General features: G+C 43.9%; 1 protein-coding gene across 1 annotated transcript in view; it reads left to right on the top strand.

Annotated features, from left to right (window-relative positions):
- VPS13B (vacuolar protein sorting 13 homolog B) overlaps positions 1–22,008 on the top strand; it is a 928,263-nt gene that overhangs the window by 222,356 nt on the left and 683,899 nt on the right. The window contains exon 17 of the mRNA XM_084621078.1: positions 19,877–20,061. Within this exon, the coding sequence (XP_084477204.1) occupies positions 19,877–20,061 (185 nt within the window). The remainder of the gene's footprint in view (positions 1–19,876; positions 20,062–22,008) is intronic.

Below are 22,008 nucleotides of genomic sequence, written 5' to 3'. Positions count from 1 at the left end.
TGGCGGATTTGCTCACCTTGGAGATTCACGGCAGCCCGCAGTTTGGCTGTTTTCGTGAACCCGCAGTCCAGGTCAACTCCTCCTGTGTCTGACCAGGAGTTGGGAGGTTTGGGCTGCCCTCTACTCTGGGTTCCAGCCCAGGGCCCTGTGGAATGCAGCTGTCTTGAGTGCCTCCTGGAACAGCTGTGCAACTGATAAAACTCCCTGGACTATTTCCCCATGGCCGCCTCCTCCCAGCACCTTCCTTATCCTCACCATAGGACCTTCCTCCTGGTGTCTGATAATGCTTGTACTCTTCAGTCCTCCAACAGTATGCGTTCTCACTCTCAGCTCCTAGCACCTCTTGCTCCCACCTCCATACACGCGCACCACAAACTGAAGTGAGCTCCTTTTTAAACCCAGGTGCCCTGTTTAACCTGCCTTAATTGATTCGAACAGCTTCTTGATTGGCTGCAGGTGTTCTAATCAGCCTGTCTGTCATAATGGTCTCCAGAAGGTTCCTGATTATTCTGGAACCTTTCCTGTTACCTTACCCAGGGAAAAGGGATCTACTTAACCTTGGACTAATATATCTGCCTTCTATTACTCTCCTGTAGCCATCCGGCCCGACCCTGTCACATATTCCCCCCCCCCCCCACACACACTCAACACTATGGGGTTGGGCAGCTTGGGATGTCAGGCAGTGTACTCATGACAAGCCATCTGCATTGCCATGGTGGCTTCCAGCCTGGTGTTGTATGGTGAATTGGAAAGGTTGTAGGGACAGGAACCATCTGGTCACCCTTGCATTCTTCTCTTTATTTCGCTGCATCCACTGGAGGGGTGCATGGTCGGTCACAAAGGTAAACCGTTGTCCCAGAAGGTAATAACATAGTGTTTCCATGGCCCATTTCACAACTAGGCACTCTTTCAACCACGGCATACTTCTGCACTCTCGGGAGGAGTTTCTTGCTGAGGTAGAGGATTGGCTGTTCTTCATCTCCGACCATCTGCGATAGGACAGCTCCCAATCCTACTTCAGATGCATCTGTTTGTAAAATGAATTCTTTGTTGAAGTCTGGGGCTATAAGCTCGGGGTTACTGCAGAGGGCTGTCCGTAGATCCATGAATGCTTTCTCTGCGGCATCTGTCCACTTCACTATGTCTGGACCCCGGGCTTTTATCAGGTCTGTCAGGGGACTCGCTCTGGTAGCAAAATGGGGAATAAATCGTCGGTGGTACCCCACTACACCCAGAAGTGCCCGGACTTGCTTTTTCCGATTCGGCCGGGGCCAATTTTGGATAGCCTCTAGTTTGTTTAGTTGGGGCTTGACCATGCCCCTTCCTACAATGTAGCCGAGGTATTTAGCCTTGGCTAGCCCTGTAGCACACTTGGCTGGGTTGGCTGTGAAGCCAGCCCGTCTTAGCGTGTCTAGAACTGCTTCCACCTTTCCTAAGTGGGTTTCCCAGTCGGGGGTGTGAATAATCACATCATCCAGGTATGCCGCTGCATAACTGGTATGGGGCCGTAGGAGCTTGTCCATAAGACGCTGGAAGGTGGCAGCTGCCCCATGCAGTCCAAAAGGAAGAACAATATATTGAAACGGACCCTCTGGGGTAGAGAATGCCGTCTTTTCTTTCGCATCTTTGGGAAGGGGAATCTGTCAGTATCCCTTTGTTAAATCAAGGGTGGTCAAAAATTGGGCATTGCCCAGGCGGTCATAGAATCATAGAATATCAGGGTTGGAAAGGACCTCAGGAGGTCATCTAGTCCAACCCCCTGCTCAAAGCAGGACCAATCTCCAACTAAATCATCCCTGCCACGGCTTTGTCAAGCCTGACCTTAAAAACTTCTAAGGAAGGAGATTCCACCACCTCCCTAGGTAACGCATTCCAGTGTTTCACCACCCTCCTAGTGAAAAAGTTTTTCCTAATATCCAACCTAAACCTCCCCCACTGCAACTTGAGACCATTACTCCTTGTTCTGTCATCAGTTACCACTGAGAACAGTCTAGATCCATCCTCTTTGGAACCCCCTTTCAGGTAGTTGAAATCAGCTATCAATTCCCCCTCTTTCTTCTCTTCCTCAGACTACACAATCCCAGTTTCCTCAGCCTCTCCTCATAAGTCATGTGTTCCAGTCCCCTAATCATTTTTGTTGCCCTCCGCTGGACTTTTTCCAATTTTTCCACATCCTTCTTGTAGTGCGGGGCCCAAAACTGGACACAGTACTCCAGATGAGGCCTCACCAATGTCGAATAGAGGGGAACGATCACGTCCCTCGATCTGCTGGCAATGCCCCTACTTATACATCCCAAAATGCCATTGGCCACCTTGGCAGCAGGGGCACACTGTTGACTCATATCCAGCTTCTTATACACTGTAACCCCTAGGTCCTTTTCAGCAGAACTGCTGCCTAGCCATTCGGTCCCTAGTCAGTAGCGGTACATGGGATTCTTCCGTCCTAAGTTCAGGACTCTGCAGTTGTCCTTGTTGAACCTCATCAGATTTCTTTTGGCCCAATCCTCTAATTTGTCTAGGTCCCTCTGTATCCTATCCCTACCCTCCAGCATATCTACCACTCCTCCCAGTTTAGTGTCATCTGCAAACTTGCTGAGGGTGCAATCCACACCATTCTCCAGATCATTAATGAGTCAACTAACTCATCGATACAGGGTATGGGGTATGCATCAAATTTGGATATCTCATTCAACCAGCGAAAGTCATTACAAAACCTAGTGGTGCCATCGTGTTTGAGCACCAACACAATTGGGCTTGACCACTGACTTGTGGGACTCTTCGATGACTCCCAGCTCCAACATCCTTTTTACCTCTGCCTTGAGCTCCTCCCTTTTTGCCACTGGGACCTGATAGGGCGTTAAAGTTGCCTTTGCACCAGAGTCTGTGATAATGTGGTGATAGGCTTCGGTGGTCCGACCTGGTTTGGTTGAAAACACGTCCTGGTATCGGTTGATCATCTCAGTTACCTCCTTCTGGTTTGGTGTCTGATCAGCGGATATCCCGATCTTCTTCTGCATGTTATTTCCCTGGATCGGGGTCTCTTGGGCCACTACACACGCCTCTCGTTGGTGCCAAGGCTTTAAGAGGTTAATGTGATAAATTTGTTCTTGTTTCCGGCATCCTGGCTGCCACACCTTGTAGGTTACTTCCCCCACGGGTTCAACCTCCTCATAGGGCCCCTGCCATTGGGCCAAAAGCTTGCTTTCTGCCATGGGTACCAACACTATCACCCGATCCCCTGGTTGGAACTGTCGGACTTTTGCCTGGCGATTGTAATGGGTTCGTTGGGCCTCCTGCGCCTTTTCCAAATGTTCCCGTACAGTAGGGGTGACCCGGGCTATCCATTCTCACATCTGCAACACATGGTCAATTATATTTCTCCCCTCATTGGGTTCCTCTTTCCAGATTTCTTTTGCGATATCTAGTATGCCGCGGGTGTGGCGTCCGTATAATAATTCAAAGGGGGTGAAAACCCAGTTGAGGCCTGAGGTACCTCCTGGATTGCAAACATAAGGTAGGGTAGTAGGTTGTCCCAATCCTTCCTGTCCCGACCACCACTTTCCTTATCATTGCCTTGAGGGTTCGGTTAAACCTTTCTACCAGCCCATCGGTCTGCGGATGATAGACTGAAGTTCTCAGGGTATGTATATGGAGCAGTGTACAGAGGTCCTTCATTAGCTTCGATATAAATTGGGTACCTTGGTCTGTTAATATCTCCTTTGGTAACCCCACTCGCGCAAAGATCCCACCAACTCTTTAGCTATCATTTTAGAGGCCGTGTTCCACACGAGGACGGCTTCTGGGTAGCGAGTAGTATAATCCAGAACAAGTATAGATTGGTGGCCCCAGGCTGTCTTCTCCAGGGGTCCCACTAGGTTCATGGCTTTACGCTCGAAGGGGACCTCTGTGATGGGAAGGGGTACTAAAGGTGCCCTCAAGTGGGGATGGGGACTGTGCAGCTGACACTCCGGGCAGGACACACAGTACCTCCACACTTCTTCATGTACTCCGGGCCAGAAGAATTGTCGCAGGACCCGTGCCAGGGTCTTCTCTACCCCGAAATGCCCCCCAAAAAGATGACTATGGGCCAGACTTAATACAGCATTCTGGTGTTTTTGAGATACTAGGATCTGCTGTACCTTCTGCCCCTGTACTGGTGCAACCCAGTATAAGAGATTCTTCTTCATTATGAAGTAGGGTCCTAGTCCCTGGGTTTTCCCTTCCATGGGGACCCCATCTATTTTGGTCACCTCCTTCCTAATGTTGTCGTACCTTGGGTCTTCAGCCTGGTCCCATCCAAAATTTCTTCTGCCAGGGCTAATCTGCCCAAGATTTAAGGGGCCAGTCTCTGTTGCCTCTACTGGTTCAGAGGCGTTAGGGTGTGGGTCCGACTCAGGTGCTTCTCCCTCCTGGGTGGCCTCCTTTTCAGCTGCTCGGGTCCGCCTATCTATGAGAGCGACCCTCTGGCTTTGGGCCAATATTCGGGTTTCCAAGGCCTTAGCTGCCCTTCTTTTCCTTTTCGTCTTTCTACGCTGTCTGGGAGTGGAGAACAAATCTGGGGATATTTCAGAGAAGGCTGGGGGTTGACAGTCTACTGTGGATGCCTCACTACTTTCAGGGCTTCCCCCTTTCTCCAATTTCCATACTGAGAATAAGTCTCCAAACCATGGGAAGTCCCTCCCTATGAGCACTGGGTATGGGAGTTTAGGGACTATACCTGCTGCTACCTCAGTAGTGTTCCCCTGAATCTCGATTTTTACTGGGATGGTGGGGTAATAACCAACTATCCCATGGACGCATGTTATCCCCGTACGCTTAGCCCACAGTAGCTGACTATGCTTCACGAGCTTCCCCGAGACAAGCGTGATAGCACTCCCCGAATCAACCAGTGCTGTGGTCTCTACCCCATTTAGCTTCACTGGTCTGGTGTACATGTGTGGGTTTAGTGAGACCCCCACAAGGTAGATTAGGGAGCATGGTCTACCCAGTTCCCCAGGTTACACTGCATAGGCTCCTCGGCCTTGGGACACTGTGCAGCTATGTGTCCCCACTCCCCACAGGCGTAACATCTGTATGGGGCTCTAGGCGTTCCCCAGTCTCTTGGTTTGGGTAGTCTAACATCACAATCCTCTTCCCCCTCAGTGCTCCGACTCTTTGTGGCTTCTGGTGGGCCTTCAGCCCCTCTCTTTTTCCACCTGGGCTCTCCTCTTTTTCCACCTGAGCTCTAGGGCTTGGTGCTGCTAGTTTAACCTGGGGTGCTTCTTCCTTAACTGGTCGGGTCAGCTCCCTCGGTGTCCTTCACCTTTCTACCTCGTCGTAGGTGGAGGGTTCGTTCTGGCCTACCCAGGCGCGAAGGTCTGGCGGTAGTCCTCTCACGTACTGGTCGATGACAAGAACTTCTAGTATCTCCTGCGGGCTCCAGGACTGAGTTCGTAACCACTTTCATGCCAGATGGATGAGGTCATATAATTGGGGCTCGGGGTTTTCTTTTCCTGGTACCTCCACTCATGATATCTCTGGGCCTGCACAGTGATTGTTATCCTGGCCAAATCTGGGGTCTCTGCCTTTTGTTGGGGGTAGTCTGCTGCAGCCTCTTCAGGCAAATCATAGTAGGCCTTCTGGGCCTCCACACACAGGAATGGAGCGAGGATGCCAGATCACTGTTCTTGGGGCCAAGCCTCCCGCAGGGCTGTCCTCTCAAAGGCCAGGAGGTATACCTCTACATCATCCTCCCACGTCATTTTCTGCAGCCAATTGCTGGCTCGTATGATCTGCGTCCCATCGTGGCCGCGATTCAGCGCTGTACGGGCCTTTACCTGGTTTACCAGTTCCCGCAACATAGCCAGGTCTTGAGCAGCCTGGTCCATCAGCAGGCGATTAGTCTCTTGCTGCAGCCGCACTGTCTCCTGCTGGGCGGCTGTGGCTTGTATCAGTGCCCGCACTACATCTTCCATTGTGGTGGGGAAAAAAAAAAACCCTCTCCCCCGCCTTTTATTTTTTCCAAAACACCCTCCTCCTTCTGCCGTGCTGTGCACACCAAATCCCGCTTCTGACACCAGTTGTGACAAAGTTCCTCCTCTACCTTGGTGGGTCTTGCGCCTATTGGCAGATTTGCTTGCCTTGGAGATTCACGGCGGCGCGCATTTTGGCCGTTTTTGTGAACCCACAGTCCAAGTCAACTCCTCCTGTGTCTGACCAGGAGTTGGGAGGTTTGGGCGGAACCCAGGCCTGCCCTCTACTCCGGGTTCCAGCCCAGGGCCCTGTGGAATGCAGCTGTCTAGAGTGCCTCCTGGAACAGCAGTGCGACAGATACAACTCCCTGGGCTACTTCCCCATGGCCGCCTCCTCCCAACACCTTCCTTATCTTCACTATAGGACCTTCCTCCTGGTGTCTGATAATGCTTGTACTCTTCAGTCCTCCAACAGTATGCGTTCTCACTCCCAGCTCCTTACACGTGCACCACAAACTGAAGTGAGCTCCTTTTTAAACCCAGGTGCCCTGATTAGCCTGCCTTAATTGATTCTAGCAGCTTCTTGATTGGCTGCAGGTGTTCTAATCAGCCTGTCTGTCTTAATTGTCTCCAGAAGGTTCCTGATTATTCTGGAACCTTTCCTGTTACCTTACCCAGGGAAAAGGGACCTACTTAACCTTGGACTAATATATCTGCCTTCTATTACTCTCCTGTAGCCATCTGGCCTGACTCTGTCAGAATATATTTTCATAGGAGTACTTAGAACTGAGAAGAGAGCTGGCGTGCAAAAACAGAATAGAGAGAACAGCAAAGGAAGGAAAGAGTTGGACTCCAGCATTTAATTCTCTTCCCCTTCCCATCATCAGCATTTCATTCCACAGCCGCCGTCCCCTTCTATCTCCACAAAGAAATTTCATTTTTCCTAACCCTCACTTCCTCTTCCAAAGTACACACTCTCACCACCCACTCTCATCTTCCAAGCATTTTCCCCACCCTCACACCCTCCTCTGCAAGCCTTTCAGCTTAACTACCTTTTCACATATTGCCATTGCTTCAGCATGTTTTTTGACACCTATCTTCACCCCCAGACCTTCCCAATCTTCTCCCCTTAAAGGACTTCATTTGATGCCTCCCCTTACATTAGAAACCTGGAAGAGGGGGAAATAATGGGAGCCTATTCCTCCCCCTTCCAACCTTCCTCATGTCAGGCTGGAATCAGTTGTGTGAACATTCTGGCTCTGCAGCTTTCCACCCCTTTCTGCGTTCTCCTGCTCCACTGTCTCCGGGCCAGGGGGGAGATGAAGACACTGGGCTTGTGGCCTGATTGAGAGCTTATAATGAGATTATGAAATCCTTGGATTTCCACCCCCTCTCCCAGGTGCTCCTGCCCAGGGCACCCCTATCTTTGCCCCAGCCAGCAAGGTAGTTCTTATCTAGGGTCCCTTCCTGCCTACCTGACCCTTTCCCCCTAGTCCTATGCTGGCTCCTACAAAGCCACCAGTCCTAATCCCAGTAGACAGGTCTTCCCCTTTATCTCAGGGGTCTTCTGAGAGGACCCCATGGCTTCCCATCCTTCCATATGCTTGTTTCAGGGAGTGTCCTAAGGCCCATCAACTTCAGTCTTTGGGGCCAGGAGGCAAACTAAATTGAAGCTCCACCTCTGTAATCTACAAATTTCCAAAGTGTTGTAAGAATAAATAATTAAAATGGAAAGATTAACTACAAAACTTGGGTTAGGGAGGGAGTTCACAGTCTTAAATTATGCATAATATTTTGGCAGACTTAAAAGTTAATGTACATTTAGTTTTTAAAATAATATATTTTACTTTTTTTTCCTTTGACCTGCCAGCTCCTGTTCTCTGTTTCCCATGCAAGAGTTGATATGTGTGTGTGTTAAAGTTATGATTGTTAAAACGGAAAGAATTTTAGAAATCTATAATACTTCCTCCTGTGTTTACTTTTTCCATCTCCTGAGCTTGGAAGATGAAGATGGATTATTTAGTTTCACTTTTGTGTCTAGTCAGTTTTTAATCAGTTTAACTTTTAAGTTCTCATACAGGAGCATAATGCTACAATATTAGATTTATAAATACTATGAGGAAATGGTTTTTTTAGCTTTAATGGCTTTAGCCAGGTGCTGTCATTCACAACGAAAGAAGCTTCCTCAGCTGGTAGTATTGTGTGACATTTTGATTAAAAATCTAGAACAATACAAAATTTACACGGCAAACGTTAAATGGATTAAAAGCTGGCTAAGTGACAGGACTCAAAATGTAATCGTAAATTTGGAATCATCTTCAAGTGGGTGTGTTTCTGATGCGGGCCCACCAGGATTGGTTTTTGGCCCTATGCTATTTAACATTTTTATCAATGTTATATTCCTAATTTTAGAATTCCACACTTTAGATTTATTCTAAACTTATTATAGATTTATTCTAGACAGAAATGAAACTTCATTATTACCCAGCCAGACTCTTCTGTCTTTACATTAAACAGAAAAACACTGGTTTGTGAATACCATAATTTAGTGGTTTCCCCATTGTGATGAATTGTCTGACTAGCATGCTTTATAGAGGTCAGATTGGAAAAATTAGTGGTACTCCCTGAAATTTCACTCATTTGAGAGACCAAAATAAGATGCCACACGCTCAGTTATGCAAAACTTTAAAGTAAGTAGAGGTGACCTCTTATGGGTCACACTTGAGGTTTATTAATGGAGCAAAGTAATAAATTATTATTGCATCTGTTAGTTTTATATTTTTATTTCATTTGTTTTACTGGCATTTCTGTAGCACTCATCACTGTAGTAATTTAGTGCCTCAGGAGTAAAAAGATACCATCCTTTATCTCTAGAAGATAAAATTTCCTCCTATAAGGAGAAAATGAGGCTCATAACTTGCATGGCATATCATAGTGACTGGAATTCAGTATTTTAAAAACATTTGTTAGTCATCATTGGATTATTTTTTTTCTTTTTTCTCTTCAGAGTTTTGGTATTCTTTATTAATTAAATAACACACTTGTATAGTCATTGATTGGATTATCTAATAATTCTTGCTCGAAAGACGATAAATTTAGGGCTTGAAATTGTGGTGCTGGCAATATAAATGACTTTGTTCTGAAGTTTTTATCAGTTTAAATGGAGGATCAAAGAAATCAGTGTTTGAATTACACCTCTACCCCGATATAACGCAACTTGGTATAACGCGGGTTTGCATACAATGCAGTAAAGCTCCGATACGCTGCTCAGAGCAGCGTGTTAAGGGTGCCGGGGCGGGGCTGAGGGGTTGGATAAGGGGCAGAGGGACTCGGGGGTGGTCAGGGGCTCCCCCCCTCAGGGTCTGGGAGGCAGGAGCTGTGCGGGGGTCCTTTTGGGGCCGGGAGCAGCCCGCTCCACTTCCCTCGCCCTGGCTCCAGCCATGTCACTCGGGGGAGGGGGCTTGGGGGAAGGGATCATAGAATCATAGAATATCAGGGTTGGAAGGGACCTCAGGAGGTCATCTAGTCCAACCCCCTGCTCAAAGCAGGACCAATCCCCAATTAAATCCCCCCACACTCACCGGCAGCGACGGAAGCAGAGCAGCCCAGCCCCAGGCTGCTCCACTCTGCCAGCTCCCAGCCATGGCGCTCCGCTTCCCGCCGCAGGTGAGTGTGGGACCTGCCCTCCCACCCCCCAGGGCCAGGGCAAGGAAAGCGGAGTGGGCTGGGGCCACATTGCTCCACTTCCTGCTGCTGCCGGTGAGTGCCTGTCAGGGGGAGGGGGTTGTGGATAGGAGTCGGACAGGCAAACAAACAAACAAATTTGTTAGAATGTCTACCAATATTATTTAGGCTTTTAAAGTACATTCAGGTTCTTTTAAAGTACATTCACTAGGTTCTAGTTACAGGTTACCAGTTTTGTTATTTTGGAAAAAATGAACTAATCGTATTTTACTGTACAGGATATGAGTAATAACAAAAATTAAATTTTTGGAAACATTTTGCAGGTTCCAGACTTGCATTTTGGGACTCTGTATAAACCTCTGGAGCCAGCTGTTCACCACTATATTCTTTCAATCACTATGAGGTGTTGATTTTAAAAGAATGGGTTGCTGTTCCTAAAGTCTACACACTGCAAATATTTCATGGCAGCCCTGTGAACTTGCATGGATTGGTTATATTAATGCCTATGCTTGGAGCATAATAAGGAACAATTCATGATTTCATTCAAAAACAGTGAAGAAAACTATTTTCTTTAATGATATGCCAGATTTATCCAAATATTTCAGCAAGTCTGTGTTACAGTTTGTCAGCAAACTGGGTACAGCAAAGTGTATTTAAAAATCATTTAATTAGGACAGATTCATTTTCACTCCATGCCACTACACAGCAAGACTTACTTGTTCCTATTTCCTTAAATTTATCCTGGAATTTGTCCAAGTTTAGCTTTAATGAGTTGCCTAACCCGCTAGTTACATTAGGATTTATTTTGCCCTGGAGAATAATGTTTGAATTGATATTTTTTTAACCTGTTTTGTTAAATGAACATATGTTCAGATCTGAACTTTAACTCTGGATATAAGCAAGATTTGAGAAACAATTATTTCTATTATTGTTAATAAGATTTTTTTATTTGATTAGTGCTTTTTAAAGTGTAGAAGCCATCAGTTACATAATTACAATGTTTTAATATGATGAATTTTAGTACGAATTCATATTCAGTTATTTCATAGGACCTAAAATGATCTACCAAAATGTAATGGCACTAAGTTGAAATAAAGATCTGACTTGGTTCAGTGAAAAAGTTAGTTTTACTTGAATATTCGTTTATATTTGTTTGAATATATCTGCTAGGTCATAAAAGCTGGTTAAATATAGCTCATGAAATTTATTAATAGTGGATATTTTGTATTAACAGGTGCAGCTTGGTAGCAAATATATATTATATAGTGCTTTTAAATGCATTGTTTGTACTTCAAAACCATTATAATAAAATTTGAATTATAAAATGCACTTTCATCGTTAGCCAGTCCTAGTTAAAATTTCCTGTAAGAAACATTTGCTGCACACATGGTACAGTACAATTTTTTTCTCCTTTTTTGTTTCCTGCCTTTCTGTGTATAAAAGGATTTATTTTCTTCACTTTTCCTTTCTCTGAAAATGAATAATGTATTTTGTCCCTATGGTATTATTAAAAACTACAGTAAGTTTAGAATTTGCATATTGTAAAAAATGTTTTTGTTTAATACACTATTACTACCCATCAGGGAATCTTTTACCTTAAATCTGTCAGTGTAAAAGTCACTGTAGTTCAGTACAGTAGCTGCACTGCAGATTAAATGAATAGTCTTAGTTTTTAAAATGAAGTTTTTCCAAGATATTACACTGTAAGTCAGTAGTGTTGCAGCTCTCTGGATATCCCCTTTTCTCTGCAAGTACATTTATTAGTCATTAGAAAAGCCTTACTATAGAGACATGCATTTATAATTATATTTGTCCTATTTTTTGCTGAATAGGAGTTCTGTGCCATTATGTTCTGCTATCTTTCTTTCAAATGTATGTTATGAAACATTCTTCTGTCAGATTACATATTAAGGGAATTGGAAGCATTTAGTTTAAGGAGCCAGACATTAAAACCAAAGAAATCATACTGTGAAAAGAAAAAGGAGAAGAGCGTATTTTTAAGAGACATGAAGGAAAATGGATCAGTGACACTAATGCATTGAGATCCATGTTATGAAAGTGGGCATGGCTTGAGAGAAGGCCTGGTAGGAAGAACTCTGACCATAGTAGTACATCAACTTACACTGGTTTGCCTTCAGGGAAATTTCGAGATTTTCTGTTAATGGCTGCCAAAGGCTCTGCTAACATGTATTTTTGGGCTCCGGCTTGTGACTGTTGTAACTTTGACTTTTGCTCTTTACATGGCTAGTGGTGTCTTGTGCCATGTTAGAGAGAGGGGACTAGTAATATGAGACTTGTGTCTCCCCTCTTTCTGCATAATGTTTTTGTCTTGGGTCTTATACATTAATATATCTATTAATATTTATTTATTTATCTATCTATTACATGTATTTCCACGGTGAATTCCTCTTCAACATAACTTTTATTTTTGTAGTTCCCATATGAGCTGTTTGCATTGAGAGACAACATAACTTGGGCTTGAATAACACTAGAGTAGCAGGCTCAGATTCTAGCATGGGGCACAGATAGTAGAACATGGGTCGGCAACCTATGGCATGTGTGCCAAAGATGGCACGTGAGCCGATCTTTAATGGCACACTCAGCCCGCTGCCGAACCTGGGCCCGCGGCTGGGACCCAGGCAGGCAGCAGTATGCCATTAAAAATCCTGCCCGCCCTGGCCTGCTCTTCTCCGTTTCCCCTCCCCCCCATGGGGGCAGGGTGAAGAAGCTGGGTCCTGCCAGCTGCTGCTGCAGGGCAGGCAAGCTCCATCCTGCCCTGCCTCTTCCCGCAGCGTGCTGGGCTCCTGCCTCTCCTCCTCTCCCTCCCTGCCGCCGATCAGCTGATGGCCCTTGCGAGGGAGGGGGAGAAGCGGAGCCGCAGCGCGCTCGCTGCTCCAGGGAGGAGGCGGAGAAGAGGTGGGGACGGGGTCTTGGGGAAGTGGGGTGGAATCAGGGCATATCCCCTCCAGCCCCCTGCTGTGAGCCGCTCTGGTCAGGGGGCTGGGAGCACCCCCATGACCCTAGCCCACACCCCAGCCCCCTGCCCTGACCCCTGCACCCCCCTCACATGCCCCCAACCCTGTGCCCTGACTCCTGCACCCCACACATACCCAGTCCCCCCACACCCCATGCCCTGACTCTTGCACCCCCCACATTCCCACCCCCACCCTGAGCACCAAACGGAAGCTCCTGCACACCCCACATTACCACCTGCACCCCTCGCACCAAATGGGAGCTGCCCAGGTAAGCACTCCACACCCAAACCTCCTGCCCCAACTCTGAGCCCCCTCCTTCATTCTAGCTCCTGGCCAGACCCTACACCCCAAACCCCAGCCTGCTCCTTCACCCCCAGCCCTGTGCTCAATGCACTCCCACCCTCAGCTCAGTGCAGAGAGAGAGAGGAAGAGAATGGGTTAGAACCAGGGAGAAGGTAGGTACCTACTCTATGTGGGCAGGGCCGGGATCCCAGACTGGCAGCGGGCTGAGTGAGGCCAGCATCCGGGACCCTGGCTGGCAGGAGCTGGCGGAAGGAACCCCAAACCGGCAGTGGGCTGAGTGGCAGCGGGCTGAGCTGGGGTCCCAGCTGCTGGCCCAGCTCTGCCCACTGCTGGTCTGGGGTTCTGGCTGCCAGCCCCTTGCTAGCCGGGGTCCCAGCCACAGGCCCCGCTCAGCCTGCTGCTGGCCTCGGTGAATGGAACCCCAGGCTGACAGCGGGGTGAGCGGGCCGGCGGTGTAAGATCAGCATTTTAATTTAATTTTAAATGAAGCTTCTTAAACATTTTGAAAACCTTGTTTACTTTACATATGACAATAGTTTAGTTATATAATATATAGAATTATAGAGAGAGACCTTCTAAAAAATGTTAAAATGTATTACTGGCACGCGAAACCTTAAATTAAAGTGAATAAATGAAGACTTGGCACACCACTTCTGAAAGGTTGCCGACCCCTGTAGTAGAACAATCTTTGGTGGGTTATCATAGCACTGCACCAAAAGTGATTGGCACAGTGTAGGAAATATTGGCATGTCCATGATGCCCAGGGAATTCAGTACCTCATTTGGGTATGCTCAACTAGTGTAGCTTTTATAGTTGTAGGTGCTCTTCCCTCGGGCCTTAAGAGCTTCCAGTCTGTAATTTTTTAGATGTAACATGACAAGTAAGGGTAGCAAACAAAAAAATGTTTATAGTAATTAATTTTTATGTATTCCCAGACCACCACCTTCATATAAAACTAGCCTATTTAACCACTTATTGCTGCTATACTCTCCATCCCCCCCCCACCTTTTTTTTGTTTCCTGCACCCACTTGTGTCTCATTTTACATTAGGCACCAGTCCTACAAAAACATATCATATGTTTAACTCTTCTTCCGTCAGTATTCCCATTGAAGTCTGTATGACTTTGTGACCGTATGACCGTTAAATCGTGGAAGTAAATGTGTGGCTATGCAGGTGGTGACAGTGAGAGTGCTTTGTTGACAATGAGCTGATGTTCTAGGAAAGAGGATTACTGTGCGAGGATCGGTTCCATCTGTCAAATACTGGGAAGAGTTTCTTTTGACATCATCTGGCTAACCTGATAAGAAGAGCTGTATACTAGGTCCTATGAAGGATGGTGAGAAAAATCCAGCCAATGTACCTCTAGGCTCAAGTAACGAGAACAAAGGGAAGGGAGTAATTATGGGAGAAGGGTCTAGAAATTACAACTGCATTAAAAAGGCAAAAAGAAAAGCAACAGGACAGTCTGCAAAATATCTTTCATGCCTTTACACAAATGCAAAGAGTGTGGGGAACAAGCAGGATGTACTGGAAGTCATTGTATATGAAGAAAAGTATGACTTAATTAGCATCAAATAGACTTGGTGGGACAACTCCCATGATTGAAGTACCAGTATTGAGGGATATAGCTTGTTTGGAGAGAATAGGTATGGGAAAAAAGGAAGCGGTGTTGCGCTGTACGTCAAGAATGTATACACTTGTTCCGAGGTCCAAGGGGAAGTGAGCAACAGACTTACTGGAAGTTTCTGGCAGAGGACAACAAGGGAAAAGAACAGTAGGGATTTTACAGGGGGGTCTATTCTAGACCACAAAATCAGGAAGAGGAAGTGGATGAGTTATTCGATAAGCCTGTAATAAGATTAACTAAGACACATAAGCTGCTATTAATGGGGGATTTTAACTTCCCTGATATCTGTTGGAAGAGTATTGCAGCAAAATATAATATGTTCTGCAAATTCTTAGCATGTGTAGGGGATAGCTTTCTGATTCAGAAAGTTGAGGAAACAACGAGGAGGTCGTCCATTTTGGATCTGTTTTTGAGCAACAGGGATGAATTAGTTGTGAACGTGAAGGTGGTCTTGGACTTGGGAGGGAAGTGATCATGATCTGATGGAATTCAAGATCCTATGGAAAGGAGGACATGAGAACAGCAAACCAAGGATACTGGACTTCAGAAAGGCAGATTTCAACCGACTCAGAGAAATAGTAGGCAAGGTCCTATGGAAAGACTAATTAGGAAGAAAAGGAGTTGAAGGGGTTTGGCAGTTCTTAAAAGATGTAATACTAGAGGCTCAACATCAAGCTATTCTGATGCAGAAGAAAAAGAAGAGCTAAAGGAGGCCAGTGTGCTGCACAAGATACCTTTCAGCTAATCTAAAAACCAAAAGGGATACATACAGGAAATGGAAGGAAGAACATGTCACCAAGGAAGTATACTTGGAAATAGCATAAGCATTTAGGGACAAAATCAGGAAAACCAAGGTAATAAATGAATTGCAGCTGTCTAGAAATGTTAGAGATAACAAAAAGGGGTTCTTCAAATATGTCAGACAAAAAAGAAAGATCAAGAGTTGTGTGGGGTCTGCTGCTCAGTGGAGAAGTTGAACTGGTAACGGAAGATGATAGAAAGGTAGAACTGCTCAAGGCCTACTTTGCTTCAGTCTTGTCACAAAAAATAACGTGACCAGACGACTAGCAAAGTTACCATAGAGAATAAAGGGGAAAGGATGCAGATCAAGATAAGTAAAGAACACATCAGAGATCTTCTGTACAATTTAAATGAATTCAGATCAGCAGGCTGGATGCTATTCACTTTTTGAAGGTACTGAAGGAATTAGCTGAAGAAATCTGAGAGCCACTGGTAATAATATTTACAAACTCATGGATGACAGGGGAGGTCCCAGAAGACTGGAGAAGAGCTAATGTAATGCCCATCTTTAAAAAGGAGGAGCTAGGGAAATGTAGATGAGTCAGCCTGATTTTGAGAACTGGGAAGCTACTAGAGCGAAGTATAAAACATTCAATTTGCAACTACCTGGAGGATGAAGAGGTAATCACTAGCAGCTAACATGGATTTACAAAGAACAAATCATGCCAAACCAGCTTGATTTCCTTCTTTGACGGGGTAACTGATTTTGGTGGATAGGGGGAATGTGGTGGACATAATATACTTGGACTTCAGCACAACTTTTGAAAACTGTCCCACATGACATTCTGATAGGTAAGCAGGAGAATTGTGGGCTTGGTGGAACTACCATTGAGTGGATACATAATTGGTTAAACAACTGCAGACAAAGAGTAACTATTAATGGAATGATGTGGGATTGGAGGGAGGTCTCAAGTGCGCTTCCACAGGGATCTTGTTCTGGATCCGGTGTTGTTTAACATCTTTATTAATGACCTGGATATAGGTACAGAGAACATACTGATCAAGTTTCCAGATGACACAAAGCTAGTGGGAGTTGTCAATACTTTGCAGGATAAAGCTAAAATTCAAAGGAATCTTGATAAATTGGAGAACTGAGCTGTAGATAAAAAAATGAAACTGAACAAAGGCAAATGTAAGGTGCTACACTTAAGAAAGAAAAACCAAATGCACAGAGTGAGGGAAAACTGGCTTGGCGGCAGCAGCAGCACTGCTGAAGAGGATCTGGGATGTGGTGGATCAGAACCTCAACATGAGTCAGCAATGTGATGCTGTTACAAAAAAAATAAAAAAATGAAGCAAATGCAATTTTAGGTTGCATTAACAGAGGCATACCATGCAAGTCACAAGAGGTGATAGTACTGCTCTACTCAGCGCAGGTTAGGCCTCAGCTCGAGTACTGGGTCCAGTTTTGGTCACCATATACAGAAAGGATGAAGAGAAATTGAAAAGGATCCAGAAGTGAGTGACAAAGGTGATCAAAGGGATGGAATAAAAGGCGTATGAGCAAAGGTTGAAGGAATTGGGTATGTTTAGTTTGGAAAAGAGGAGATTAAGGGGGGATACAGTAGCGGTCTTCAGATACTTGAAAGGCTGCCATAAAAAAGATGGAGAAAAGTTATTCTCTCTTGTCACAGAGGGCAGGACATGAGGCAGTGGGTTCAAACTACAGCATAGCAGATTTAGATTAAATCTCAGGAAAAACTTCCTAACAGTAAGAACAGTAGGACAATGGAACAGACTGCCTCGAAATGTTGTTGAAGCTTCTTCACTGGAGGTTTTCAAAAGGAGGCTGGATAGCCATGTTTCTTGTATGGTTTAGACCCAACAAATCCTGCATCTTGGCAAGGGATTAGACTAGATGATCCTTGCGTTCACTTGTAACCCTATGGTTCTGTGACAACTTGTATGAGTAACCTGAAATATAAAAATGAAAGTGTCTATGGGATCAGGGCGCTGAATTGTAAACTATTTGGGGCAGGGACCATGTCTTTGTGTATAAGCAGCTTCTTTTACAATCTTGCTCCAATCTTGATTGAGACCTCTGCGCACCACCACAATATAAGCAGATAATAAAAGGGATGGGGAAGGGCATGGGTTAACATGATATCATGGAGATACACAGATATAGGCACACTCACTTGGTCATACAAAATGTATATTTACACACAATTAAAAAAATCTTGTTAGTTAACTTGCTGGTAGGCAACACAGGAAAAATGAGTTTTTTGTCAGAATATGAATTAGGAGTGGGTAATGCCTTTGTGTGCAGTGATTGGGAGTATATACCATGCATAGGGAACAGTATGCGGGGGTGGGGGGTGGAGAAAAGGGATCTGGAGACAGAAGTTGGAGAAGGAAAGAAAGGGGGCATCAAAGCTGGTATCCCTGTCAGAGTAAGAGTGGAATATGCAGAATTATTGAGATCAAGGAGGTGTGTTTGGTAAGTGTAGTGTCGGACCTTGAAAGTGAAGATAAATGTAATTTGATGTATGGGGCACTGGGAAGCCAGTCAAAGGATTCCAAATGGATGATACCATATCTAAATGATGGGTATGGAAAATAATTTTGGTGGCATTGATAGGATTTTGGAAAGATTGCTGGGGACTGATGTAGATGTCAGGAAGAACAATTGCTGTGATTAAGGCAGATGATTAGGGTAAGGACAAGAAAGTGTCAGATTTCAGATATATTTTGGAGCAAGAAACTGCAGGATGAAACTATCGGTATGTTTGTGGTTTTTAGTGAATATGATACATTTATTTGTTGTTTATAACATATAGATATTACCTGAAGCTTAATGAAAAATGACAGGTTTCAGAGTAACAGCCGTGTTAGTCTGTATTCACAAAAAGAAAAGGAGTACTTGTGGCACCTTAGAGACTAACCAATTTATTTGAGCATAAGCTTTCGTGAGCTACAGCTCCGTTCATTGGATGCATCCGATGAAGTGAGCTGTAGCTCACGAAAGCTTATGCTCAAATAAATTGTTTAGTCTCTGAGGTGCCACAAGTACTCTTCTTTTAATGAAAAATGTAACCCCTGACTACTGATGTAAAGTGCTACTTGCCTGCATTGTGTTCAGTGGGCTACAAATGTATTTTTAGGTCATTCCCAGAAGTGCTGCTGTTGCAAGCAGATGTGCCTGGGAATAAATTAAGATAATGCAGTGAAAGGGATCAAATCTGAGTAAGAGTTTGAAAACCGATAGTGGCTAAATAGAGTGCATATTCAGTGAGTTCTAAGTATGAGGTGTGAGGAAAAACTCATTTCTGTTACTTTTATTTGCCGAGATACTGTCAGCGTGGCTGTTTTTTAATTATTTTTCTCTGCTAGTGAACATAACAGATTTTTCATTTAGTGACTCACTACATTTTTTTAAAACATTTTCAAATGATGCAATTTATAAACACTTTCCTCCATTTTAGTAATGTTAAACAGCTAAATTGCCAAATCTATAACTAATGTGTAAATTTTTTTAAAAAAAATATTGTGTATATTAATATTTTGTATTTATATGTACATAATTTATATCCCTTTTACTACCTTTAGATGTAGTTAAGATCAGAAAAATGACTGTCGGGTTTTATGAGGCTAAATCCATAAATATTTGGCAAATGTTCAGATATTCTAGTGGTGGGTCACAAATATATAGATAGAAAATAGAACAGCTAGATCTAGTGGGGTGGTTAGGGGAAAGGTTCAGAAGTAGGGCAAGATAGGGGTATCTGGAAAAGCAGTACTGATAGAGAGAGGATGGACAGTGAGCAAGGATCAACAATGGAAGTGGTGAGAACTTAGGGGAAGATCTGTAGTAGCAGTTTGGGGCATCTGAGGTTGGAAGATGGTAACAGTAGCAGCTGTGGGAGAAGGAAAAGGTGAAGGCAGCATTAGTTGGAGCACAGCGGGAGCAAGTGCCTTGATTCATATTTTATATTAAAAACCTCTCCAGAATATTTGAATTATGGAGCAATAATATCATTGAGGAGTTCTGGGGATTAGATTATCTATTTGAGCTTTGCTCTTGTGGTTTGTCATCACCAGCACTCGCCAATGGACTATAACCCTATAATTAATTTTCCTGTTGTTTGTTCTGTATTTTATGCACACAATGTGGTTGCTGTACATGTGCCCGATGCTTTGATTTACAAGAGTGAAAACACCAAGTACTAGTTTGGTGGGAACGCATCAGTATGACAAGTTTGTTTGTTTTTTGTTTTGTTTTTAATTTAAACATTTTAAAATGTTGAGATAATCAGGATGAAGGCAGGAAAAGTCAGTTATTCTTTCTAATAGTGTATGACATATTTGTTTTTTTAGGCAGATAAGAAAAGAAATTTCTTTCGATATCTAATCATATTTGTAATCTAGTGATTTTTTTTGTAAACTATGAAATGCCACCTATAAAGTGCAATTCAAGCCTTAAAAGCTAGCTGCTTGCAGCCTCAGCTCTCATGATTACAGTTTTTTGGTATATTTGCCAGTGCTATGTACTAAATTAATCACTTTCTATTTTGTTTTTCAATTTTTAAAACAGGACCAAGCGATCTCATGTTCCACTAACAGAATGCATATTTGAACTTCCAAATCTGACAGTTCAAGCAACTAGAGCCCAGACCCTTCTGCTACGAACTATTTATCAGAGCTGGTCTCATCATGTTGGAAATGTCAGTTCTGCAGTGGTAAATGAAGTTTTGCTGAATGAAGTCTTCCAAACTTTAGGTAAAGACATAATATTTCTGAGAAGTATGGTAGATTAAAAATCTCTACGGTAATATAGAGCACTGCTTGTAGCAAATGAATGCCCATACAACTACTTTTAAATCCAGGTTTAGCATACTGTAGTTAAATGACAGAATGTTTTTGTGTGCATATGGTATTTATAGGAGGATGTAAGCTAAGCCACCAAGCTTCTCTCCCTGGCACCAGTTTCTGGATGCATTTAATATTGCCATACAGGATAATTTTTCCATTATTATATTTCCACTTCCTTCATCATTTGAGACATTCAGCCTTTCTGCCTTATACTGTGTAATGTAGTAACTTAAGATCATTCAGAAGTGAAATTGTTGAATGAAATGCAAAGCAGTAGGTTTAAGGGCTTTATTCATCAAGGACATTTTGTAGAATGCAGATGTCGATTTGTTCAAAAGGGCCGCAAATGTTCCCCATCTAAGCCAGTTTCATCAATAACTGTTTCCTTGACTATTCTGAAGTAGCTACAGTGATGCAAATCCAAGAGGTGGAAGAAATAAAAGCTGGCTACATGGATTCATAATGCAAAACATGGAGGGTTTTCAGAAAAAAAGTTGTTTATGCAAATTAAGGACTGATTCTGCAATGCTCTTGAGCACATGCTTATTATCCATCTTTACAAAGCTATATACATGCTTTAAAATAAGCATGTACTTAAGTGTTTGGCTGAATCCGGGCCTCGCTTAGTCCATAGACAATTCAGGTTACCTTATTCAAGTTTACTTAAATCCAAGTATTCAGTGACTGTGGCAAAATTATGAGTAATGGTTTTACTAAGGATGAACACTTTCTTCAATGTATTGGTTCAAACTCTCTGAAAAAGTCTGGCTTCTTTTTCCACCTATTTTTCCCCATGAACAAATGTATTTATTTTGGCCAAATAAGGGAAAAAACAGTTTTATTTCCTCTTTTTCTCTAGTACAGCCTACAAGGTCAGTGATTTATGTACAATTGTATGTTGACTCCATGGTGGATATCTTTTTCAAAACTTTTATGTCATCCAAGATTATATGCTGGCAGCTGAGGATTTAGAGCAGTGTCTAGAAGGGCACCAGCAGAGAGAACATAGACGTGAGCTCCATCTCTAAAAGCAACTGCCTGGTGAGGCAGTTATCTTAGTCTGTGCTACAAAACAATGCTGCTGATGTCCATTTCTTTGAAAAAGGTAATACAAGTAGTCCATTATGACACTGGGCTGGCTCTTTCCAAGAGCAGCAAGGACTAAAAAAAAGTGGAGTTAGTTTTGCAATTGGTTTTATTTGACCAACTAAAGCTGTATAAAGTGCTCGTCTTGTCTAAATGCAGCTAGAGAGGATGTTCACAGAGCTGTCAGGCAGTTCCCAAATAAGAACTGTAGAGCGGATAGCTGGGAAAAATAATCCTCCTGCTGCATTTTGGTACTGTTTGTTTTTTATGATGATAACCAATCCTGTTATGACTATAGTCAGGACCCTGTATGCTCCAGAGCCTCTGAATTTGTTACAGAATTGTACTCTAGAATCTGTTTTCATTTTTAAAACAGTGTGTTTAGCCCACATGGTTGTGCTACAAACATTGAAAATGTAAACTAAGTGTAAACCAATGCAATATTGTCTTCCTGAGTCTGCAGAAGGCCTGAAATATTAGCTCTGAGAGAAATGAATTGTTCCATTCATCTCAGTAAGGGTCTTTGTGGATGTTGCGATTTTCTGGCCACAAAAATTGACACTTTCTCAAGAAGCTGAAGAATTCAGAAGTTTTACAATGGAATTTACCATTCTTCTGCAGTTAGGCACCCAGCATTTTGCTTTTAGTGTCCTTGAGTGGCCTACACCTGCCTCTTGCTCATCAGCTTTTTCCATAAGAGAAAGGTAGTTGGGCTACAGTGCATGCCTCCTGTGTTATTGCAGGCAGCAGGAGTTCAGAGAGCCAGAG

This window comes from Lepidochelys olivacea (genome assembly GCF_965140295.1).
Source record: "Lepidochelys olivacea isolate rLepOli2 genome assembly, chromosome: 2".
Lineage (NCBI taxonomy): Eukaryota > Metazoa > Chordata > Testudines > Cheloniidae > Lepidochelys > Lepidochelys olivacea.
The sequence above is the reverse complement of the archived record's forward strand: the minus strand, read 5'-3'. Positions and strand labels throughout refer to the sequence as shown.